We start from the raw sequence: 26478 nt of genomic DNA, 5'->3' as shown, positions 1-26478 counted from the left end.
AAAGATTTTGTCATCTCAGGATATTTTAAACCCTAACCCCTGTGATTAAAGAACCTGGGCTTTGGAGTTCAAATTCCTGCTTACCACTTATTTTAGGTTTAATGAAAATCTCTTTTCAGAGTTTTTGCAGGGGTTCTCAATCTGGGGTCCATGAAAAATTAACAGGGATGGTAAACTTGGATAGGAAAAAAATTACATCTTCATTTTCACTAACCTCTAAATAAAATTTAATTTTCCTACAATGATAAATGTTAGCAAAACATAGTAATATTAGCAGTTCAGAAATTAGAAATTAGTACAGTGACCAGAAATATTCATATTATAGCTGTGCAAATCCCAAAATAACATTTAGCCCGTTGTTAATTTGCAATTATCTGCCCCACCAATAAGATCCTGTCTTTTAATGTGTTAAAGCTCATATATGTCAGATTTTATATTTTGAGAGCTGTATTTCAATGTAATTGGTTCATTTCTGACCTATATATTTTGTTTCATCCTTTTAAAACATTCAGAGTCAGAACTCATAGGCTCAACTAAACCGTCAATGGAGTTCTCCATGTGTAAAAAGGTTTTATGCTAAGATTCCCTATTGCCAACAATTAAACAAGTAATCATGAAACTGTTAAGAACTGTCTGGCACATATACAACCATTAAATGAACAGTAGCAATAATGGCATCAACAGAGATGAAAAAGATGGTGGCACTCTTACATCTATGCCTAGGTTTTATGGATGCTTTTTCTTACCTAAATTAGCATATAAAGCAATTCTGCCTGGCACCCGGTTATTCAGTAGAAACATCCCGCATTTTTCTCCAATATTTCAATAGGCCAACACCTCCACTTAAGATATTCATTCAAATCCTCAATTCATTTTCTTCTACTCTTTTTTTCCTTTCACAAGGTTTTCTAGATGCCACCTGCTCACTGATATACACACTCACTATTTACATCCACATCTTTCCACCAAACAAGTTGTAGCTCATTAGTTTACAGAGTAAAGGGAGGTCTGGAAATTATTATATTGGTTCAGAGATCAAAGAACAAATCACTGTTATAATATGAAGAACTAAACCAGACAAATCTAAAGACTATAACATATTCCTTAAAATAAGTGTATGGTCTAACTGGTATTGGTAATGTCACTAATCTATGTATAACGTGCTACTCTTTATAAAAGATCATCATTTAATTCCACATAGCTTTATATTAAAATTATAACTTTTTTCCAATTATAAATCCTTCTTAATAGTAAAATTTATAAACAGTTCAAGGAATACACAGCTAGTCTGCCTTAATCTAAGGGTAGTCAAGGTCTCCTAAATTAACTTAAGTACCTAACTAAGTACATTCATTATTTGATGCCACAAGAAATATATTTAAGGAACTTAGTATAGCTATGGAACAAATATATGCATAAAAGATTCACATAAAAACAACCACATAAAACATGAAGTGCCAAGAAACGATGTCAGTGACCACAGATATTATAGAAATGTGATGACGACTATAAGGAACAAAGAATAAATTAGCTCAGGGAGTTCCCATCGTGGCACAGCAGAAATGCATCCAACCAGGAACCATGAGGTTGTGGGTAAGACCCCTGACCTTGCTTAGTGGGTTAAGGAGTGCCGTGAGCTGTGGTGTAGGTCACAGACATGGCTTAGATCTAGTGTTGCTGTGGCTGAGGCACAGGCCAGTGGCTACAGCTCCGATTAGACCCCCTAGCCTGGGAACCTCCATATGTCACAGGTGTGGCCCTAAAAAGGAATTAAAAAAAAAAAATCTGAGAAAGATTTCATGAAAAGGAAGAACTACAGATGAGATGAGGATTGGGAAATGAAAAGAATAAAGAGTATCTAAAGTAAGAATACCAGTATAAACAAGCTTAGAGATAGAAATGAGCACATGTTCATGGACAGAGAGCAGACCAACGTGGCTGGAGCAGGAAGGTTAACCCTAGGTATTACAAACCAGTCGGGAAAGGATGGATGACAAAGGTAACGTGACTTCATAGAGTTAATCTGTGACTAAACCACTGTTTCTATGATCAAGTTAATTATTTAGAAAGTATACGGAAAAGTAGGGAAAGAAATTTCAACAGAATAATTTCTCACTGGCACATAAATTAGGCAAGATAAGTATGGTTATCTAATAAAATAGCTGGCAGTAAAGTCTATCTTTGCAAACTCAAACTCCAAGTGTTTATCTTGGATTATTACAAAGATCTGGAAAATCTAGGGCTTCTTCCCTAGAGATCACTTTGATGAAAACTAGAGTGTAGCAGAATAGAAGAGTTCCAGAATATAGGAGTGAGAGCAATGAAACAAGCTTTAAATTGTTGCTGTTGTATTATATACAGTATCTTAACAATGTATCTGTAGGACTGTTTTAATTTACATAACATTTAAGTAATGCTCTTAATTCAGAACAGGCTTACAGAACCTTGCTCTGGTTATGTAAAGAACGACCCAATTTACAAGGAAAAAAAACTGCTTTGTCTCAGGATTAAAAGTGTCACATCCTATGTATTATTAAACAGAAACTATATGCCACCAAGGAGACTAAAAATCCCGTTATATGTTTGTCCAACCAAGCACAATGGAAGTTAAAGTATGTGGATTCATCAAAAGAGCTCTCATAGGACGGGATTAAGACGGTGGAACAGAAGGACTGGAGCTCACCTTCTCTCATAAAAACAACAAAATTACCACCAAATGCTGAACAACCTTCAATCAAATGGATTGGAAACTTTCAAAAAGATATCCTACTCCTTGGAGTTCCCATCGTGGCTCAGTGGTTAATGAATTCGACTAGGAACCATGAGGTTGCGGGTTCGACCCCTGGCCTTGTTCAGTGGGTTAAGGATCTGGTGTTGCCATGAGCTGAGGTGTAGGTCGTAGACGCGGCTCAGATCCTGTGCTGCTGTGGCTTTGGTGTAGGCTGGTGGCTACAGCTCTGATGAGACCCCTAGCCTGGGAACCTCCATATGCTGCGGGAGTGGCCCAAAAAATGGCAAAAGGACAAAACAAAAACAAAAAAAAGACAAGATATCCTACTCCAGAAGACAAAGATGAGGCCACGTCAAGAGGAAGGTGGGGGAGTTCCCGTTGTGGCGCAGTGGTTAACGAATCTGACTAGGAACCATGAGGTTGCAGGTTCAATCCCTGGCCTTGCTCAGTGGGTTAAGGATCTGGCGTTGCCGTGAGCTGTGGTGTAGATTGCAGACGCGGCTCGGATCCCATGTTGCTGTGGCTCTGGTGTAGGCTGGCAGCTGCAGCTCCGATTCGACCCCTAGCCTGGGAACCTCCATATGCCATGGGAGCAGCCCTAGAAAAGGCAAAAAGACAAAAAAAAAAAAAAAAAAAGAGGAAGGTGGGGCGATTATACAATATAAGCAACTTTATACCTGCGCTGCCAGGTGGGAAGCCCACAGACTGTAAAGTTACTGTATCACAGACACTCACCTAAAGGAGTGAGAGTTCTGAGCCCCATGTCAGGTCTCCAGGCCTTGGTATCTGGCACTGGGAGAAAGAGCCCCCAGAACATCTGGCATTGAAAGCCAGTGGGGCTTGTGTGCAGGAGCTCCATGGGACTGGGGGAAACAGAGACCCCATTCTTGAAAGATGCACACAGGCTTTCACATGCACTGGGTTCAAGAGCAAAGCAGAGGCTCCTTAAGAATTTGAGTCGGACCTGACTGCAGTTCTTAGAGGATATCCTGGGAAAACAGGGAATGACTGTGGCTCATTGTGGGGGAAGGACATTGGACGCAAAGCTCTTGGGAATATTCATCAACCTGTGTTCCCCTAGAGGTAGCCATTTGGGGGGAAAATTTGGCCCCACCCATCAGCACTAGGAATCCCCAGTTCAAACAATAATCTAGGTGAGAATCACAGCCTCACCCATCAGTAAACAGGCTGCCTAAAGACCCCCCCCACCCCAAGCACACAGCCACATCTAATCCCACCCAAAGACAATGCCCCATCCACCAGACAAATAGGAATCAGCCCCACCTACCAGTGGACAGGCACCCATCCCTCCCATCAGAAAGCCTACAGCAAGCCCCCTTACCAACTTCAGCCACAACAGGGGGCAGATATCAGAAATAAGAGAGACTACAACTCTACTGTCTGCAAAAAGGAGACCACACCAAAATCCTATAAAAATGAAAAGGCAGAGAACTATACCTCAGATAAGGGAGCAAGAAAAAACTTCAGAAAAACAGCTAAGTGATCTGGAGATTATGAGTCTCTGGGAAAAAGACTTTAGACTGATGATGCTGAAGATGATCAAGACATTGGAAATAAACTGGAGGCAAAGACTGATAATTTACAGCAAACATTGAGCAAAGAAATACAAGATTTAAAACTTAAGCAAGCAGAGATGCAAAACACAGTAACTGAAATAAAAAATTCATTGGAAGCAGCCAACAGCAGAATACAGGAGGCAGAACGAATAAGCGAGGTGGAGGACAGAAGTGGAAATCACTGATGCAGAACAGCAAAGAGAAAAAAGGAATTGAAAAGAAAGGAAGGCAGTCTCAGAGAACTCTGGGACAACGTTAAACACACCATCTGTATTACAGGGGTGCCAGAAGGAGAAGAGAGAAAGGGACAAAAAGTATCTGAAGAGATAATAGCCAAAAACTTCCCTGACATGGGAAAGGAACCACTCACTCAAATCCAGTACCATATACAATAAACCCAAGGAGGAATACCCCAAGACACATATTAATCAAACTGACCAGAATTAAAGATAAAGAGAAAATACTGAAAGCAGCTAGGGAAAAGAAACAAATAACACACAAGGGAACCCCGATAAGGTTATTGGCAGATTTTTCAGCAGAAATTCTGCAGGCCAGAAAGGAGTGGCATGATATACTTCACGTGATGAAAAGAAAAAAACCTCCAACCAAGATTACTTTACCCAGCAAGGCTCTCATTCAGATTTGAAGGAGAAATCAAAAGGTTTACAGGTAAGCAAAAGCGAAGGGAATTCAGCAACACTAACCAGCTTTACAACAAATACTAAAGGAACTTCTCTAGGCAGAAAAGAAAAGGCCACAACTAGAAACGAAAACACCACAAATGACAAGGCTCATCAGTAAAGGTAGGAAATCATCCATGCACAAATATGCTACCAAAATTAGAAATCGTGAGAAGAGGAGGGTACAAATGCAGGGCACTGGAGATGCACTTGCAGTTAAGAGACCAACAACTTAAAACAATCTTGGATATGTACAGACTCCTATATCAAAACTTCAGGGTAACTGCAAGCCAAAAATGTACAATTGATACCCACACAAATAAGAAAAATCAACTCAAATACAACACTAAAGAGAGTCATCAAATCAGAATAGGAGAGAACAGAGAAGGCAAGAAAAAAGAGCAACAAAAACAAATCCAAAGCAATTCATAAAATGGCAATAAGAACATACATATCAGTAATTACCTTAAGTGTAAATGGACTAAATGCCCCAACAAAAAGACAGAGACTGGCTGAATGGATACAAAAACAAGATCCATATATATGCTGTCTTCAAGAGACCCAGTTCACTTCTAGGGACACATACAAATTGAACATGAGAGGATGGAAGAAAATATTCCCTGCAAACGGGAATGGAAAGAAAGCTGGAGTAGCAAAATAGACCTTAAAATAAAGATTATTATAAGAGACAAGGAAGGACATTACACAGTGATCAAAGGATCGATCCAAGAAGAAGATATAACAATTGTAAATATATATATGCACCCAACATAGGATCACCTCAATATATAAGGCAACTGCTAACAACCTTAAAAGGAGAAATTGATGATAACACAGTAATAGTGGGGGACTTCTAACAACCCACTTACAGCACTCAGACAGAAAGTCAACAAGAAAATACAGGCCCTGAATGAAGCATTACACCAGATGGAGTTAATAGCTATTTATAGGACAGTCCATCCAAAAGCAACAGAATACACATTCTTCTCAGGTGCACACAGAACATTCTCTAGGACTGATCACATTCTGGGCCACAAATCAAGCATCAGTAACATAAAGAAAGCTGAAATCACATCAGGCATCTTTTCTGACCACAACACTATATGACTGGAAATCAACAACAACAACAACAAAAAAAACTGCAAAAAGCACAAACACATGGAGATTAAACAACATGTTACTAAACAACCAATGGCCAATGGCTCACTGAAGAAATCAAAGAGGAAATTAAAAAATACCTAAAGGAAGTGAAAACACAGATACAACACTCCAAAACCTATGGAATGCAACAAAAGCAGTTCTAAGAGGCAAGTTTATAGCAATACAAGCTTACCTCAGGAAATAAGAAAAAGCTCAAATAAACAACCTAACTTTACATTTAAAGCAGCTAGAGAGAGAAGAACAGACAAGATCCAAAGTTAGCAGAAGGAAAGAAATCATAAAGATCAGAGTGGAAATAAATGAAATAGAAATAAAGAAAGCCATAGAAAAGATCAATGAAACTAAAAGCTGATTCTTTGAAAAGATCAATAAAATTGATGAACACTTAGCCAGACTTACCAAGAAAAAGAGAGGACTCAAATCAATAAAATTAGAAATGAAAAAGGAGAAGTTACAACATCACAGAAATACAAAGGATCTTAAGAGACTACTATATGCAACTATACGCCAATAAAATGGAAAACCTAGAAGAGATGGACAAGTTCTTAGAAAAGTGCAACCTTCCAAGGCTAAACCAAGACAAAATAGAAAAGACGAATGGGCCAATCACAAGTACTGAAATTGAAACTGTGGTTTAAAAACTTCCAACAAACCAAAGTTCAGGACCAGATGGCCTCACAGGTGAATTCTATTAAACATTTAAAGAAGAGCTAACACCTAAATGTCCTTCTGAAACTACTCCAAATAATTGCAGAGGAAGGAACACTCCTAAACTCATTCTATGAGGCTACCATCACCCTGATACCAAAACCAGACAAAGATACCACAAAAAAAGAAAACTATAGGCCAATTTCACTGATGAACAAAGATGCAAGAATCCTCAAGAAAATACTAGCAAACCGAATCCAACAATACAGTAAAAGGATTGCACATCATGATCAAGTGGGATCTATTCCAAGGATGCAAAGATTCTTTGATATCTGCAAATCAGTCAGTGTGATACACCACATTAACAAACTGAAGAATAAAAACCATATGATCCTTTCACTAGATGCAGAAAAAGCCTTTGACAAAATCCAACACCCATTTCTGATAAAAATCCTTCAGAAAGTGGGCACAGAGGGAATCTACCTCAACATCATAAAGGCCATATATGACAAACCCACAGCTAATATCATTCTCAATGGTGAAAAGCTGAAAGAATTCCCGCTGAGATCAGGAACCAGATGAGGATGTCCCCTCTCACCACTACTATTCAACATAGTTTTGGAAGTCCTCGCCATGGCAATCAGAGAAGAAAAAGAAATAAAAGGAATCCAAATTGGAAAGGAAGAAGTAAAACTATCACTATCTGCAGATGACATGATACTATACCTAGAGAATCCTAAAGACTCTACCAGAAAACTGTTAGAGCTTATCCATGAATTTGGCAAAGTGGCAGGATACAAAATTAATACACAGAAATCGGTGGCATTTCTATACACTAACAATGAAAGATCAGAAAGAAATTAGGGAAGCAATCCTGTTTATCATCACATTCAAAAGAATAAAATACCTAGGAGTAAACCTACCTAAAGAGACAAAAGATCTATACTCTGAAAACTATAAGACACTGATGAAAGAAATCAAAGATGACACAAATAGATGAAAAGATATACCATGCTCTTGGATTGGAAGAGTCAATATTATCAAAATGACTATACTGCCCAAGGCAATTGACAGAATCAATATAATCCCTATCAAATTACCAAGGACATTTTTCACAGAACTCGAACAAAATATCTTAAAGTTTGTTTGGAAGCACAAAAGACCCGGAATAGCCAAAGACATCCTGAAAAAGAAAAATGGAGCTGGAAGAATCAGGCTCCTGGACTTCAGACTATACTACAAAGAAACAGTCATTAAAACTGTATGGTACTGGCACAAAGACAGAAATATAGATCAGTGGAACAGGATAGAAAGCCCAGAATTAAATCCACACGCTTACAGCCAACTAATGTATGACAAAGGAGGCAAGAATATGCAATGGAGAAATGACAGCCTGTTCAATACGTGGTGCTGGGAAAACTGGACAGCCACATGTAAAATAGTGAAATTAGAACACTTCCTAACACCATACACAAAAATAAGCTCAAAACGGATTAAAGGTCTAAATATTAGACCAGATAGTATAAAACTCTTAGAGGAAAACCTAGGCCAAACACTCTCCAACATAAACCACAGCAATATTTTCTCAGATCCATCTCCTAGAGTAATGACAATAAAAACAAAAATAAACAAGTGGGACTTAATTAAACAAAAGTTTCTGCACAGCAAAAGAAACCCTAAAAAAAACCAAAAAGACAACCCACAGAATAGGAGAAAATCTTTGCAAGTGAATCAACGGACAAGGGATTAATCTCCAAAATTTATAAATACCTTCTGCAGCTCAATACCAAAAAAAAACCAAAAAACAAAAAAAAAAACATCAAAAAATGGGCAGAAGATCTAAACAGACAATGCTCCAAAGAAGACATACTGATGACCAAAAAACACATGAAAAGATGCTCAACATCACTAATTATTAGAGAAATGCAAATCAAAACCACTGTGAGGTACTAACTTACACAGCCAGAATGGCCACCATCAAAAAATCTACAAACAAGAAATGCTGGATAGGTGTGGAGAAAAGGGAACCCTATTACACTGTTGATGGCAATGTAAATTGCAACCACTGTGGAAAACAGTATGGAGAGTTCTCAGAAAACTAAAAATAGAATTATTGTCGCGAGACATGTTTCTACCATATTTTCTTAGCCTCTTTGCTTCTGTTTTCTATGCTGAAAACTCCACCTTGTCCTGCTTTACTTTACCCCATCTTCCTGCTTGGAAAACAGTTGAAGTGCTGGTAAATAACTTAAGCTTAAGAAAGAAAATGTAAAGGCATTAAGTTATTCATGTGGGCAGCTGAATGAGGACATAATGTATTGGTCTAGGCATGCAGGACCTGTGCACAGCATGATTATGTCCTCCAAAGAATAAGAGGAAGAGGAGCCTCATGGCCCCAAGGGGTTTATGAGGGGTCGTTAGCAGAATATGCATTAGCAAGGACAACCAAGGTGCAAACCTAGGTATGCCGGGTTGCTGCAGATAGGCATGCTGTCAGCAGAAGCACAATAGTGATTCTCTAGAATGCTATGCATAGATAGCTGCCACCAAGCTTCCTCACTGCTAATGACTGTTAAATGTTTAAAGGTCAGAATAAAAGCTTAATCAGCTACCGGATATGTGACTTTTAAAATAATTAAAAAAAAACCCCTATATCCTGCACCTATAACCCCCTCCTCACTTGACGTAATCCTAAAGAGCACAATAAAAGCAGTGTGGTTTCTTGAGGAGGCGCTCTTGGTCCCTGAGACCTTGAGTCCCCTGGTTCCCACCTTTGATTAAGATAAATGTCTCTGTGTCTTGTTTTATGTTAACTTTTTCCTTAAGTTTCACAGCACCCATTCTTCAGCCCTAACCTGCTAAGCTGGTCTCGGCAAATTATCATTTGATCCAGCAATTGCACTCCTGGGCATCTATCCAGAGAAAACCATGACTCAAATAGACACACGTACTCCAATCTTAATTGCAGCACTCTATACAATAGCCAAGACATGGAAACAACCTAAATGTCCATCCGCAGAGGAGTGGATAAAAAAAGTAGTACATATACACAATGGAATATTACTCAGCCATTAAAAGGACAGAAATAACAGCATTTGCAGCAACATGGATGGACCTAGAAATTATCTAGCTAAGTGAAGTCAGTCAGACAGCAAGACACCAACATCAAATGCTATCACTTACATGTGGAATCTAAAAAAAGGACAGAATGAACTTCTTTGCAGAACAGATATTGACTCACAGACTTTAGAAAACTTATGGTTTCCAAATGAGACAGGTTGAGGGCTGGGGGGATGCACTGGGGGTTTGGGATGGAAATGCTATAATTTTGTTGTGATGATCACTGTACAACTACAAATGTAATAAAACTCATCGAGTAATTTTAAAAAAATCCATAAGAAATAACTTAAAAAAAAAAGAGCTCTCATAATCATGACAAATTATGAAAGAGGGGAAGGGAAATATACCACAATGAAAGCAATCATTTACTGAGCATATATATTCAGGTCATGCTCTTTGTCTCTGATCTTCATTAACTCTGCAAAGCATAATCATTTCCTTCTTAAGGAAATAATGAAACATAAGTGCAGAAAAGTTAAATAGTTTTTGCCCAAGGCCTCAAGATTAGGTAGAAAAGCATGGGTACAATCTAGGGCTCGACTCCAAAACAGCTTTCTTCACACCACACCATGCTGCCATATGGACAGTGTGTTCTGAGAAAATTCTCCATTTCTCATTTCTACGAAATTATAGCCAATATAAGAAATTATATATGGAGTTCCTGCTGTGGTGCAGTGGGTTAAGAATCCGACTACAGTGGCTCAGGTCGCAGCTGCAGCTTGAATTCAATGCCTGGCTTGGGAACTTCCATATGTTGCAAGTGCAGACATAAAAAAGCAAGCAAGCAAGCAAGCAAGAAAAAATTAATCATATGTTTCATTTTTTGCTAAGGCACTTTTAAGCAGCCATAAGGAATTTTTATCAGAGATCTAAACCCTTTCCAGTACATTCCAATGTGCCACATAAATTACCATCTCTCATCTTATGAACTATATGGCATGTAAAGACGGGGGAGACATATATGTATGTATGGCATATAAAGAACTGCTATACAAGTGTGGAGAAGGAGAGAAATAATTTCTGGCTGAAATAGTCAGAAAAGCTTTATAAATGAGGCAGAAACTAAATTGGGTCTTGAAGAGTGGGTAGAATTTTGAAAGACAAGATACTAAAAAAGAACACAGGACAGTGAGGAAATCAGTTTGGCCTGGCCAAAAGACCTTTATACATTACGTAGTCATTTTGTTTTTTGTCTTTTTAGGACTGCACTCACAGCATATGGAGGTTCCCAGACTAGGAGTCAAATCAGAGCTGTAGCTGCTGGCCTACACCACATCCACAGCAATGCCAGATCTGAGCCGTGTCTGTGACCTACAGTACAGCTCACAGCAATGCCCGATCCTTAACCCACTAAGAGAGGCCAGGGATCAAACCTGTGTCCTCATGGATTCTAATGAGATTCATTTCCACTGAGACATGATGGGAATTCCTATATATTCTTTCTTAAAGGAGAGACAAAGTTTTAATAAGGTAGTTGGTGCCAGCCAGCCACACTTGTGAGCACAATAAATGTGATTATGGAGATGTCTTGAAGACCAGTCTAAAGCATGTGAAAGAAAGCTTAGTAAGCAATTTAGGAAATGCAAAAGATTTTGGGAAAATGAGATATTTTAAAAGTGGTGAAATAATCTTCAGTAAGATTATTCCAGGCATTGGTACTTTATAAAAGGTGAAAAGAAAGACATTATGATTCAACAGTGTTTCCAATGTACATTCCCCTTGTAAGGAAATGGGATAGGGAACAGTTTTTGTTCTCAGTTAACTTTCATTGAATGTGCATGGTGATGGTGGTAAAGGGTATTTGTGGAAGGCTCTATGACATGGGATAAGCACGTTAAAAAAATTACAATAAAGGAGTTCCTGCAGTAGGTTAAAGGTAGACTGCAGCTGTGGCTTGGAGTCAATACCTGGCCTGGGAACTTCCATATACCATGAGTGTGGCCATAAAATGAAAAAACAACAACAACAACATAGTGTGATGTACTATGATGAATGCACAAGGTTCCATGGAAGTACAGTAAAGAGTAACTCACTCTGCCTAAAAATGTGCAATACTTTTTAAGGTGATTATTTGAGCTGAATTCTGAAGACAGATCAGACACGAGATTATGTGGGGAAGCATACGAAACACAATCTACAATATTTACTTATTAAAGACTTATTTGTTGAATACCTACTATGTACTAGCACCTAGGTACTAGGAACAAAATACAGTAAAAGAAAATAATTCCTTGAAAAAAAAAATAAAGATGGGTCAGAGTCAGCCAGGTGTCAAAAGCGAAGTTGTCTAAAACAAAAAGAAGATGTAGAACAGGATATGTTCCTAGGACAAAGAAGTGGAGTTCAGAAGAGTATGGTCAAAGAATGTAAGGGCTGGATTGTATTAACAGAGCTAAACACCTTCATTTGGGTCTTGAAAAGTTTAGATTTTATCCTTTAGGTGATGCAGAGACTGGCTGGTTTTAAAGCATGGAAACATGATTATAACTGTTCCTTGGCCAATTCTGGGACCATTCTGTAAATCAAACTGGCAAAGAAAAAATGGAGTTGGAGAATCTCTAGTATTTGATAAGCAAGTAGATTTGGAGGGAAACAAACCAACAAAAGATGTAGGTTTTGTGGCTGGTGTACTAGAAGAAAGGTCCTATCAAAGGCCAAATTGGGAGTTCCCATCATGGCTCAGTGGTTAGCAATTCTGACTAGGAACCATGAGGTTGCGGGTTCAATCCCTGGCTTCGCTCAGTGGATTAAAGATCTAGCATTGCCATGAGCTGCGGTGTAGGTCACAGATGCGGCTCAGATCGTGAGTTGCTGTGGCTCTGGCGCAGGCCGGTGGCTACAGCTCCGATTAGATCCCTAGCCTGGGAACCTCCATATGCTGCACGTGCAACCCTAGAAAAGACAACAAAACAAAACAAACAAACAAAAAGGCCAAATTGGGAAGTCAAGAGCCCAGGAAATATCAGTAGTTTATAAAGTTTTAGAAAGGTTAAGGCACTAGTAACAGTGTATATACCCAAACAAAATGTCTACTGAGCAGCTAAGAAGGAGACACTAAAATGTGGGGGAAAGAGGTCAGGAATAAAGACATACATCTAGGAGTCACTCAAAGAACAAAGATAGTAAGTGGGTACACTTTTCAAAGAGGAGTGCTAAGTGCTGAGGACCGAACCATACTTCCGTGATTGAAGGGAGTAAAGGTAAGGTGATAATATAAGAGGGGGAAAAAAAGCAAAAGACAAAGAGTGTGGAAGACGAGAACACAGTTTCAAGTAGTTAGGGGTGGTGGTCATCAGCTTCATTTTCATTACAGTCATTAGGTTTACCACTTAAAAAATTATTTGTAATCTTTAATACTTTTAGTAGAGCTAAGGACAAGAAAGATGAAAAATATAAATATCAAGATAAATAACTGCTAAACTAAATTTAATTATTGACAAATGACAATTATAAAAATATAAAAATTATGAGAGATAATAAGGAGAAAATAAGAATCTAAATGTCATAAACAGGAATAGATTAAGAAAGAAAAGGGTGGTATGTTAATACAATGGATTATATATATATACTCTCTTTAATTGCTGTACATCACAAAACTCAGTATTTAAAAAAGCAAGTTGTAGATTGATATATTTAAATTCTAGAAACAAAACCAAAACTACATACAAAAGAATTAAAGACTGGAAGAACATAAACCCATTTATGATAGAGGAGTAGGGATGGGGAAAAGATATGGGACTGGGGATAGTGATCAAAGGGGATTTGTTATCTGTAAAGTTTCCACTTTTTACAAAGAGATGAAAGTAAATATAACTAATTACTAATGTTTAATTCTAGGTATTATTCTGTAAATGTCAAAATGGGATAGGTGGAAAAGATTGAGGAAAAAGATGTGCAAGAGAATAAGTCGTTTCAGTAACTGTGAGATGGTTATATAAATCAGAACATCTAAAGGGATGTACACCCTTGAAGTAGGGAATCTAATTCACTTTGCCAAGGCAGAAGGCCAGTGGGGAGCAGATTATTCTTCCTGCCTTCCTTCCCATGTGACGGTTTAGAGACACTGTCTTCATGCCTTGCCTACTCACCAGGTGCAAGTAAGTGATGCAAAACAGCCTCCACAAATTCCTGAGTGTTTAAAGTGAAAGGGTACACAAAAGTCAAGTCTCCAGAATCATCTCTCATCAGGCCTAAAACCTGAAGTCCATTCCTGCAGTTTGTTACAATATTCTTTGCATTCTCTATAAATTTATTACTAATTCTGAGAAATAGAAAACAAGAAAGTATATGGTGATAGAGTAATCTATAACAGACTTCTTAAAAAAGTAAAGCAATGAAGGAAAGGAAGAGAAACTGATCAAGATCCCGAGAGCCTGATGTAAAGGGTTTGCTTTTATGAGCGATTATAATTTCAGGGCAAAGATTTGTGACCCCAAATCATTCATGACACTAGAAAACCACCCCTTTTCCCACTACTCTCAATTTAAAAGGTTCAAATGATAAACTTACATAAAATAGTTGCTTATTTATAAAAATGAAAGGCAATCAAAATATATATCTATATATACTCTTTCCACCTACAAATAATGCAAGAATAAAATTTATCGAGATACGCTAATAATTGCTAAACTAAATTCGGTTATTCACAAATGGCAAAGCAATTGAACTTCAGCTATTAGTAAGTTACTACGAATTTAAAAAACTTTGTGATGAAACATGATGAAGAATAATGTGAGAAAAAGATCATATATATGTATGACTGGGTCACTTTGCTGTACAGCAGAAATTGACAGAACACTGTAAATCAACTATAATAGAAAAAATTAAAATAAAAAAAACCTTGAAAAACTAAATGTATAAAGTGTTCATACCATTCATATTATATAAATATAATCTTCATTTTATTTGACAGTTTATGGAACACAAACCTCACTAGAATTAAAGCTCCATTTGAGCATTTTTGCTTATGTTTACCACTATATACCAAGGGCCTAGAATGGCACTGGGCAAATGTTGTCAGTATATATTAAACCAATACAACAAGCACAAATGTTTAATAAGCACTATAAAACATATTTTTAACCTAGAGGAAAAAGAACAGTATAGCTATACACATTTCCTTACTCTTCTTAAGGACAGAAGTTGCACTGAAGAAATAAACACAAGGGCAAGTTTCTTAGCTAAATATGCCCCTCAGAAATTGCCACCCAAAGAAAAGCTGGGGGTAAGCCAAATTCATGACAAGAAATCTGGGCCCTAATAGGTTGACATATTTTACTCTCTTGGGCCCATCAGTACTCCTCAAATCAACCTATTAAGTATCTTTGCATTCAATTTGCATGTAGGGCCAGCCTAGATTAAGATGATAGTAAATATGAAGAGGATGGGGGAGGGGCAGGGATTGCTACAGTGGTTGGTTACACTAGAATTTTAAGTACCTTCTGTGTGCACAGCATATGAATAGTGTTTCATTGTTTATAAAGTGCTTAAACATGTTTCATTTATACAATCTGGTGAGGTAGGATATTGCCATTTTATAAATGAGGATGTGGAGCCTTAGAATTTGAGTGCAAAGTCACATAGCTGGTAAGCAGAAAAATAAGAACATCAAGATTTCTGCCCAAGCTTATCTCATTCAGCTGTACTATCTCTTGTAGTGGTTTTCAACCACAAAAAATATTTGAAAAGTGTCTGAAAATATACATGCTCAGGTCCCATTCTCCAGAAATTTGTAAACTAACTGGTCTTGGGCAGAGCCAGGAATCCATCCATATTTTAAAATGCTTCTCAGGTGATGCTAACATGTGGCCAGGTTGCAAAATACTGATTAGATAATCAAGATCTCTAAATGTCATCTTAAGAATCTTTCTTGGGGTATATACAAGAAGTACAGAAGATGAGGGAAGCCAGAATTACAGTCACTTGTTTCAGTATATGCTGCCAGAATTTCCAAGTTCCTGTTGAGATGTTTTAAATGCCTCACTAGTACTTCTTGGCTTTTTTCTTTCTTTCTCTCTTTCTTTTTTTTTTTTTTTTTTTTTTTTAACTTTTATGGAAATCTCCAAAGAACATATGAAAGTCAGACACAAAAGTTTACTAAAAGTCACCTACATAAAAGTGGTTTTCCCTCAGAGGAAAAAAAAAAAGTTAATTACAAAATACCCTGCACCAGAATAGGGTCTCATTTGATTGGAACTGGCAGTGGCAGAAAGGTGGACTTCTCTGGGTATATTTCAGTATCCTATGAAATTTGTGAGTATGGTAAATTATCAAACCCCTAGACAATTGGGGAAAATGACCAAAAAGTTCATGCATTTGTTCAAAAAACAAATACATATATACTGAGGACCTGCTGAGTACCAGGCTCTGATGTGGGATTCAAAATAAATAATGAGTAAGCTGCCATCTTCCAGGAGGTTGTAAACTGCTTACATGAAGGGAGTAGTCAACACAACCAACCAGACCTGAATGCTCTCATCAAACAAGGGCTGGATTAATCACTGGGCCACCCCAACTAATAAACAAGTCAGTTCCATGATTTCTATCAACTTAGACATCTCAAAATTCTAAGCTCCAAAGGAAACGTCTGTCACTTTGGAAGGAGGCCTACTCTTGGGGGATGTGTGTTCTGGGTGGGGCAGATCCAAACAGCATTTAATTGGGTATATCTCATTTAAGCGAGGCCTTTCATTTAACACCTTCCAGTTGGACCTTCCCTCAGTACAAAGAGCTGTACCTCATGCTGAACAAGGGGACAAGTGGTCTACTGAAAGGTGTAGGCAACCAAACATGCATTATTAGCCTGCAGCATTGGCTATGCTGGGAAGTTATGTCCTGGTTTAGGGGGAAATGTGGATTACCGATCCCCAAAAACTCTTGATAGAACCCACGGACTAGAATATGAACAGCAGAGGGCGGTGCAGCCGATTTCACAGAATTTTACCCCCTGGAGCCCCCAGGAGCTGGCCCCAAAATAAGATGAAACTTGCTCTGTGAACTCAACGAATAGTAAAATATGCTAAGTGTTCAGGGTTGGACTCATGGCTGTTTTCCATAACCTCTACTTTGGTCTGACCGTTAAAGTCCCTTGCGGATACTCTTGACCTTACAGCCTGGGGTGGGGATGGGATGGGGGAGTTAGGAGAAATGTAATCAGCCTATCAGGCTTTCCAAAACAATGCTTATCTTGGAATAAGTATTAAAATTGGAGGGGGATCACTCCCCAGGAAAAGAGTCTGGTTCTCCTTGCCAGTGACATCACTGACAAACACGTTACAACAAAGTTTGGGGGGAGGGGAGAAGAGTAAGAAAAAGAAACTAATTCTGTGGGTTAATACGAACCCCTCTCACTTCTCAACGGCGTTCGAACAATACTACACGGCACTCTTTAAGTTTCGCTTTAGGTCTACGCATCCAGGCCACCCGCTCTGTCCTCTCCCACGTATGGGCTCCAAACTTTCTGCCCCTCACCCGGCCCCCAGGCCGTGGAACTCCTCCCAGCACGCCGGGCTCCGCTTCCGAAGAGCCCCGAGGCTGGGCGCGGCAGGGCCGGAGCGAGAGTCCGCGGCTCGCGTCCTCCCCCAAGGTTGTCCGTACCTGTCCAGCATCTGCTGTAGGGCTTGGTCCGGCATCTTCCGCTGAGCCGGCGCACTCGCCTCCCCAGTGGGCCCGGTCAGGGCCGGGCCCAGGGACAATAGCACTGAGAGGCGGCGGAGTAGGCCTCAGTCCAGCGGCCGCCACGAACCCGCCAGCCAGCCTCCCGGGGCGGCTCCGCGAGCCCAGCGGTGGCGGTGCGCGGCCCGCGGGCGCCCGGAGGAGGCGGTGGGGAGCGAGGAGGAGGAGCCTGGGGCGGGGAGGCGGCGATCGCGGCCCGGGTTCCTGCCCGTCGGCCCGGGGTTCCGGTCCATGGACCGCGGGCGCCGAGTTGCTGCCGGCGGAGGAGCTACCTCTGTGAGGTAAGAGTCACCGCCTCCGTGCGCGCCGGGGTCACGACGCAAGGCGGCCCAGAGCAGCCTGGGAGATGTAGTCCTCGGACCGTCCCCGCTAGAGGCTGCACAGCCTGCCCAGACCACCGCCGCTGCGCCCGCCGCCGCCCGGCCGGCGCCCTCCCGTTTCCTTCCTCCAGGGGGAAAAATGTCCTGCGGGCCGCTTTCCAGGAAGCAGCAGGATGTGCCGCTCCACTGTCAGTAGCATCAAGGTCAGCCCTCCCTGCCTGTTTCTTTTCTCTCCGCTTTTGCGCTCAGGTGGGACCGAGCCAGGTGAGGGGTGGGGGCTAAAGAGCCATTTCTCAGCAGGGTCCCCAGTCCTGGCCGCGGCGTCCGGGCGGGCCGTGGCGGGGGTGGGGGTGGCAGAAGCGCCTTCTGAAGCTCTCGGCGCAGGGGCCAGCCTCTGCCGCATCTGAACCCATTTTGGGGAATTACACAACCCCCGCAAAGGGTCGGATGCTCTAGTGTTATTCCTGAGGGGTCAGGAGGACAGGGGCTGCCGTGACCAGATGGTTCCCACCCGAGTGTGTATGTTTGCCCCGGGGGATGGGGTGGGGGAGAGGGGAGAGGGGAGGTGGGATTGGGGGAAAGATTATTTTCTCCCTCTCTAGGAACCTTCTAAATGTGCCCGGGCTTTCAAGGGCTCTCCGATAGTCTCCAAATGGAACATGTTCGTGAATAAACAGCTCTTGCTTACTCAGCTGTGGGTTGTCAGGGGTGTTTGTTTCTCTCTCTGCTTCTGGTCACTGTTAACCATTTATAGGCGCCTTGACACCTCCAGGCAGGTGGATGGATGGATATGGAGGTGGGGGGGAATCAAAAGGGAAAAATCATAAATCGCTCCTTGGGTTGTTCTCTGATGTTCTAGGGACAGCTTTGGCGGGAGGAAAGGAGCTGTTGGTTAAAATGAATGCGTCTTTTGGACGACCTGTGGCGTTCTTTAGTGCAGTGATTGGTACGACGTCTGGTAGTTTTCCCTTGATTATGTCTAATTTCTGCCGCAAGAGGCTTGATTTTTTTTTTCTTCAAATCAAAATGTTTTTTAAGCTCTTTTTTTTTTAACGTAGAATTTTACAATCAGCTCTTAATTCTGTTTAAAGTTTGCGTCCTGAATATATTTGAACTAGAGTGTACATTGCCAGGAAGAAAAACAAAAATAACATGTGACTAGAAGTTTATTTGGCCTCCAATTTCTGAAAGATACTTTTATGAAAGGCTTTAGAAATTTACATGACTAATTATAATTAATGCTTCCGCCTTTTTTCTCATGAAATGAGAAGCAGGCCCTTGATAGGGGAGAGAAATAAGTAATTTAGGGTGTTTGATATTGTGAATGCCTATTTATTGCTACTCCTACTGTGTTAAGTCCCTTGCTGTGTGTTTATCTCTTAAGCAATTGTCAGTCACAGGATGGATGCATACATGCTGCTCAAAAAATAGAATTTGATCCTAGAATATCTATTAAATAGGTTAGGACAAACGCCATTTAATTTCATGATTTACACTAAAAGAAGTTCTCACCTCATCTTAAGATTTCTATTTGAATCCCAAATTGGAAAGTGATATGATAACAGTTCTATTGATAGCAGAATGGTGTGCAGATTAACCTTATTTTTTTAAAAAAAGAGTTTATATTAGCATCTTCATGAAAATTCCATTTCCTGGCTGTGTCAAATAATCCTTTGAAATAGAAAAAAAAAAGTTATTCATCTTAAGAGTGATAGCAAGAGAATGTATGTGTATGTATATATACATGACTGAGTCACTTTGCTGTACAGCAGAAATTGGCACAACATTGTAAATCAACTATATTTTAATTTTAAAAAGTGATTATTAAGAAAAAAAAGTGATCAGCACCTGACCTAGTAGTTCCATTCCTTGACATCTACACAAGAAAAATAAAAACATATGTCTACACAGAAGCTTGTATGCCAACATTCATAGCAGCATTATTTCTAATAGCCAAAAGTGGAAATCACCCAAATATCCATCATCTGATGAATGGATAAACCAAGTGTGGTGTATTCATACAATAGAATGTTATTAAGTGGTAACAAGCAATGAAGTTCTGATACATGTGAAATATGGATGAATCTTGAAAATATGATGCAAGTGAAAGCCAATTTCAAAAACTGCATATTGTATGATTTCATTTGTTTTTAATATTAAGAATAAATTCATAGAGACATAGATCAGAGCTGGAGGGGTTGGGGAGAAATGAAGAGAGATTGCTAATGGGTATGAGGTTTCTTTTTGGGTTAAGGAAAATGTTCCAGAATTAGAGTAGTGAGGGTTATACAACTTTATCAATTATATTGTAGTTTGAAAAGCAAGATAAAACAAAATTAGATTCTGGTAATGGTGGCACACTTCTGTAAATATACTTAAAATGAATTGTACACTTTTTTTTTTTTTTGTCTTTTTGCTATTTCTTTGGGCCGCTCCTGCGGCATATGGAGGTTCCCAGGCTAGGGGTCTAATCGGAGCTGTAGCTGCCAGCCTACGCCAGAGCCACAGCAACACGGGATCCGAGCCGCGTCTGCAACCTACACCACAGCTCACGGCAACGCCAGATCATTAACCCACTGAGCAAGAGCAGGGACTGAATCCGCAACCTCATGGTTCTAGTCGGATTTGTTAACCACTGCACCACAACGGGAACTCCGAATTGTACACTTAATATGAATTAATTTGTACATTTAGTGTGAGTTAATTTTATAATATGTAAATTACATCTCAGAAAAGCAGTTAGAAAACTAATTTGTTCCATATAAAATGTTCATAAAGATATCTAAAGAGAAACAGATAACTGATAATTCTTTATTGTCAAACATATATTTGTGTGTGTATATATATATATATATATATATATATATATATATTTTTTTTTTTTTTTTTTTTTTTGACTGAGCCCATAGCATGTAGAACTTTCCAGGCCACAGATCGCCTGTGCCATAGCAGTGACCTAAGCTGTTGCAGTGCCCACACTGGGTCCCTAACCTGTTGCACCACAGGAGAATTCCTAACTTTTTACATTTTGTAATTAGTAGGGGCAAAAATCACGATTAATAAAACTCATGAAGTAAGTCCCTTACATTTGAAATGGGTGACACACACAGCTTGTACTTCAATTTTGTTTGTCCACTTTGTTTTCATTGCTCTTGCATTTTCCAGTAAAACTTAGAATAATTGGAATGATAATTTACTCTCTGATTTTGAAGGAAAAAAGTCTTGATTACTTAAGATATTAGTCTGACCCCTTCCCCCACAAACAAAGTAGAAACGGACTTAGGCATTTTACATAGAGTTAAAGACTTATGGTAAATGATATTTAGCCAAGAGAGTAGCAACATCACAACAAAGAAATAGTTTCTTCAGTGCTACATTTTAAAATAGAAATTAATCTACTGAAAATATTTCAAGATTCTTCCACCCTCAGAATAAGAACAAGGATTGATAATGTTGTTTTCTAAAGAATTATGGGATATATTCATAATTTTTAATGGATTTAGAAATATCTGAGTATAGAGATGCTCTAGATATGTTAGGAAGTTTAAAGTAGTATATTACTTTAATGTTCTGCCATGACATTTGTTTTGAACCGTCTGCCAAAAGGAGCTCTGGAGGTATTCCATAGAGATAATATAAAATATCCGGGTGCCCTCTAAGAATTGTCAATTGCCAAATTTGGTGATAAACTTCAGGCTGAGTCTACATTGCGGGCCAAAGAATAGTCTTCATTAATTTATTCTGCTGACATTTCCAGAGGATTTATGATTTGCCTGGGTGCCCTAGTCACAAATTAAACAATACCTTTTAAGAACATACAAACTACCTAACAATACTTATTCTTAAGAAGAAATAAAACAAGGCACTTATGAAATACTATATAATGATACATGGCAGCATATGATGAAGTGCCAAAGTGAATGGCATAGAAATAAAAAGGGAAGTAGAAGTTTAAAGGAGACTGTTATGAGCTGGTATGTTAAAGAAAACTTGGTGAAACAAGGGGAATTTAGGCTCTACCTTGTAGCAAAAGGAGGAATTATGTAGATAAACAGGTGGAGAAGAATCTTGGGTCTGGATAAGGATAAAAGGTGTAGACAGAGGAGTTAACCTCCATAACTGGAACTGTGTGTCTCTATTGATAAGAGTGAAAAATATGGTTGTTTTGTTAAGTAGGGAATAGTTTAAAGGCCTTAAAGCTATTATTTCAACAAGTGTTTATTGAACAAGCAATATTTATGTAGACAGATACTAAGTTAGGCACTGGGATACAGTAATGAGCAAAAACAAGCACAGTCCCTACCTTTATTGAGTTTATAATGGGAGAGAGGTAATTACATAAATGTATTTTTTTTTAGGTTGCAAATGTAGTACATGGGGTTATCAGAAATAATAACTAGGGTTTTGACCTAGACAGGGAGGTCAGAAAAGTTTCTTTCTGGAAGTGTCCATTTTGCTGAGGCCTCAGGAAGAGTAGGAGTTAATTGGACAAAGGAATGGGAAGAGCATCCCAGGCCAAAGAACAGCATGTGCAAAGATCCTGTGGAGGAAAGCCCTGAGATGAAGAGGAAAAGCTGAAACAAAGAGGGGACTTGGGGGGAAAAATAAGGACCAAAAAGGTCAGTCAAGTAACAGACTATAAATAACTCTGTAGGCCAATTTAAGGAATTTTGCCCTTATCCTAGACTCCTGCCAGAAGGAGTTTAGACACAAAGGAAATTGACACAATTGAAACGCACCATGAAATGGAGAGTTAACTTGTAGTGGTTCCCAAACCTGCTGTGTCAGAAAATTACCCTGTATGTTCTGATCCATGTGCCCAGTAGTTGTGCTCAATTAGCTGTTTTTGTTTTTGTGTTTTATTTTGTTTTGTTTTTAAAAAAACAAGTTCCCTATGTGATTTTTAGACCAATGGTATCACTGCAGAAATACCACAGTGGCTGAGAGCTTCAACTCAAGCCTATATTTGAGTTTTAGCATTGCCACTTAGAGGCTCAGCAATTTGGGGCAGGTTATTGCATCTTTTAAAGCCAAAGTTTCCTCATCTTCAGGAGGAGAATTACACAACCTGTCTCACTGGGCTATTGGGAGGATTAAATGAGAAAATTCATTTAAATTGTTCAGGACAATGCTGGGTATGGCTAAGGTCTCTGTTGGTGTTAGCTCTTAATTATTACTAAAAGTTCTTGAATGAAGGTGAGATTGATTTAGAGGTATTAATTTTGCAGTGGTATGCAGGGTGGGTTGGGGACAAAAACAAGTTAGGACTGGCCTAGGTCTCAGTAACTTAGCCACGGTCTGTAACTATTTCAGAAGTTTGCTTTAACACAGCTATAAGTTCTTGAAGAGCCTTAGGTAGGCTAAGTAGTTCTCAACTAGAAAATGTTCCTGAGCCTCTTAAAGGACTTTTATAGGAAGACCTTGGTCCACAGAATACACTTTACTGGCTTTTAACATCTATAGAATTACTTTGAATTGACTTTTTCTTAATTCTGGACAGCGGCTTTATTGGCCACTTAGGACAATCTAAAACGTATCTGTCTTCAGTTTCTATACAGAAGATAGAATTTTAACATCTGATAGCCACTCTAATGGAATAGATATTTACAAAGGGTAAATAATTGCACAAAAAAAGTCACCCACTAATTAGTCTTCTTTTCCTCCTTGTAAATATTGTGGAGACCCATTGCTTTTCATTGTCATTGCTCAAATTTCTCTCCCTGGTTTAGGTATCCATATGCAGCGGTTTGTCAGGTGTAGATAAAAATCATTGGATAACATACCCCATCTTCCTTCTTGTGATCTTGTTCCAGAAATATCAATTTTATGAGAAAATGTATATATAAAGAATTGTTATCTTTTTAAAACAAATATGGATGTCGTAGAGCAGCAGTTCTCAAATGGTGGTCTCGTAGATGTGTAGGACTCCCTGAAAACCTTTCCAGGAGGTATGTGAGGTCAAAGCTATTTTTTTTTTTTTTCTTTTTAGAGCCTCACCCACAGCAATGGAGGGTCCCAAGCTAGGGGTCCAATTGGAACTACAGCTTTCAGCCTACACCACAGCCACAGCAACATCAGGTCTGACCCCCATCTGCGACTTACACCACAGCTCACCCCAATGCTGGATCCTTAGCCCACTGATCAAGGCCAGGGGTAGAACCTGCACTCTCATGGTTCCTAGTCAGATTCGTTTCCACTGCACCACGATGGGGACTCCCAAAGCTATTTTTATAATAATACTAAAACACTATTTGCCTTTTTCCCTACATTGGCATTTACATTGATAGCACAAGCAATGGTTGATAAACTGCTTATATCTTAGCACCATTAATGATGCTGACATCAAACCGTATTAATGGTGATAGAGTCTTTACCACTACATACATGGAGTAAAAATAAAACAAAAGTTCGCTTAAGAATAATCTTGATTAAGCAGTAAAAAAAAATTTGTTTATTAAATCATGAGTCTTGGGTATGCATATTTTTAATATTCTGTGTGATGAAATGGGAAATATGCACACTTCTGCTGCATCCAAATTAAGACAGTTGTCTCAGAGAAAGCAGCTCACATGCCACACTATTTTTACCTGAAAGACAACTGATAGTAAAATTTTTAAACTTTTGAGCTGTTAAGAAAAAGTGAAAATTCACTCATTTCAGAATGGGAGAAAATTTTTGGAAATCATGTATCTGAAAAATGACTTGTATCAAGAATATATAAATAGGAGTTCCCATCATGGCTTAGCAGTCATGAACCCGACTAGTGTCCATGAGGATGTGGGTTTGACCGCTGGCCTTGCTCGGTGGGTTGAGGATCTGGTATTGCTGTGGCTGTGGTGTAGACTGTCAGCTGCAGCTCTGATTCGACCCCTAACCTGGAAATTTCCATATGCTGCAGATGCGGCCCTTAAGAGACTATGTATATATATGTATATAGGTTGCATCTAAATAACAGGTAGATAACCCAATTGAAAAATGGACAAAGGATCTGAATAGATATTTCCAAAGGTATACAAAAGGCCAGTGAGCACCTGAAGAGATGCTCACCAACATTAACCATCAGAGAAATGCAAATCAAAACCAGAATGAGGAGTTCCCGTCATGGCAGCAGTGGTTAACGAATCCGACTAGGAACCATGAGGTTGCGGGTTCAATCCCTGCCCTTGCTCAGCGGGTTAAGGATCCGGCGTTGCCATGAGCTGTGGTGTAGGTTGCAGACGCGGCTCGGATTCCGAGTTGCTGTGGCTCTGGCGTAGGCTGGCAGCTACAGCTCCGATTCAACCCCTAGCCTGGGAACCTCCATATGCCACGGGAGCGGCCCAAGAAATGGCAAAAAGACCAAAAAACAAAACAAAACAAAACAAAAAACCAGAATGAAATACCATTTCACTCTCCCTCGCATGACTATAAAAAAAAAGATGAATAATAAATGACATGTGACAATAAATGTTGGCGAGAATGTGAAAAAATTAGAGCTCTAATACACTGCTGTTGGGAAGGTAAAATGGTGTGGCTGTTTTGGAAAACAGTCTGGCACTTCCTTAAAATGCTAAACATAAAGTTTCCATATAGCCCAGCAGTTCTACCCTGGGTATATCCCCCAAAGAGATGAAAACATATGTCTAAAACAAAAACTTGTGCATGAATGTTCATAGCAGCATTATCCATAATAGCCACAGAGTGGAGCAACCCAAATGTTTATCAGCTGATATATATAAAAAATGTGATATGTCCATATAAGGGGATATTATTCAACAATAAAAACGAATGAAGTATTACTAAATATCATAGCATAGTCTTAAAAACCTTGAGCTAAGTAAAATAGGCCAGTCCAAAAGCGAACATATTCTCTTTGTATGAATTTTTCAGGATAGGTAAGTCTACAGAGACAGAAAGTAGATTAGTGGTTGCCCAGGAATGGGGGAGGTAGAGTTTTGAGGAATGACCCTTAGGGGTGTGCACCTCCTTTTGAGGTGATGAACATATTCTAAAATTGAGTGTAGTGATGATTTGACAATTCTGTGAATATACTAAAAATCACTCAAATGTACACTTTTTTTTGGGGGGGGTCTTTTTTGAGGGCTGCACCTGTGGCATATGGAGGTTCCCAGGCTAGGGGTCTAATCAGAGCTGTTGCTGCTGGCCTATGCCACGCCACAGCCACAGCAACACAGGATCCGAGCCACGTCTGCGACCTACACCACAGTTCATGGCAATGCCAGATCCTTAACCCACTGAGCAAGGCCGGGAGTTGAACCCACAACCTCATGGTTCCTAGACAGATTTGTTTCCGCTGTGCCACAATGGGAACTCTTCAAGTATACACTTTAAATGGGTGAATTACTTGGTGTTTGACTTATATTTCCAAAAAGCTGTAGTTTAAAATAACACCAGATAAAACCTTAAAATCCATTATTAGTTGATTTAGTAACTTGCAGCATATCAATATAACAGTATTATATAGCTGAGCTAGTGAAACAAATGAGATATTTCTGTATTGGCCATAATGAAAAGTTGCCAAAGATGTAGCAGTCATCAGTTAGGATTCCCACCCCCCACCCCCTAGA

General features: G+C 39.4%; 2 protein-coding genes across 4 annotated transcripts in view; one reads left to right on the top strand and one right to left on the bottom strand.

Annotated features, from left to right (window-relative positions):
- Nucleotides 1-17876, bottom strand: part of MARCH5 (membrane associated ring-CH-type finger 5) — a 53542-nt gene extending 35666 nt beyond the window's left edge. The window contains exon 1 of the mRNA XM_001927572.5: nucleotides 17514-17876. Within this exon, the coding sequence (XP_001927607.1) occupies nucleotides 17514-17548 (35 nt within the window). The 5' untranslated portion in view covers nucleotides 17549-17876. The remainder of the gene's footprint in view (nucleotides 1-17513) is intronic.
- Nucleotides 17939-26478, top strand: part of CPEB3 (cytoplasmic polyadenylation element binding protein 3) — a 196082-nt gene continuing 187542 nt past the window's right edge. The window contains exon 1 of one of the 3 annotated variants that reach the window (XM_021073494.1): nucleotides 17939-18114. The gene's annotated coding sequence lies outside the window, so the exon portion shown is untranslated. The remainder of the gene's footprint in view (nucleotides 18115-26478) is intronic. The other 2 variants (XM_021073511.1, XM_021073504.1) reach the window with 2 other exon arrangements.

Source organism: Sus scrofa, chromosome 14 (assembly GCF_000003025.6).
Source record: "Sus scrofa isolate TJ Tabasco breed Duroc chromosome 14, Sscrofa11.1, whole genome shotgun sequence".
NCBI lineage: Eukaryota > Metazoa > Chordata > Mammalia > Artiodactyla > Suidae > Sus > Sus scrofa.
The sequence above is the reverse complement of the archived record's forward strand: the minus strand, read 5'-3'. Positions and strand labels throughout refer to the sequence as shown.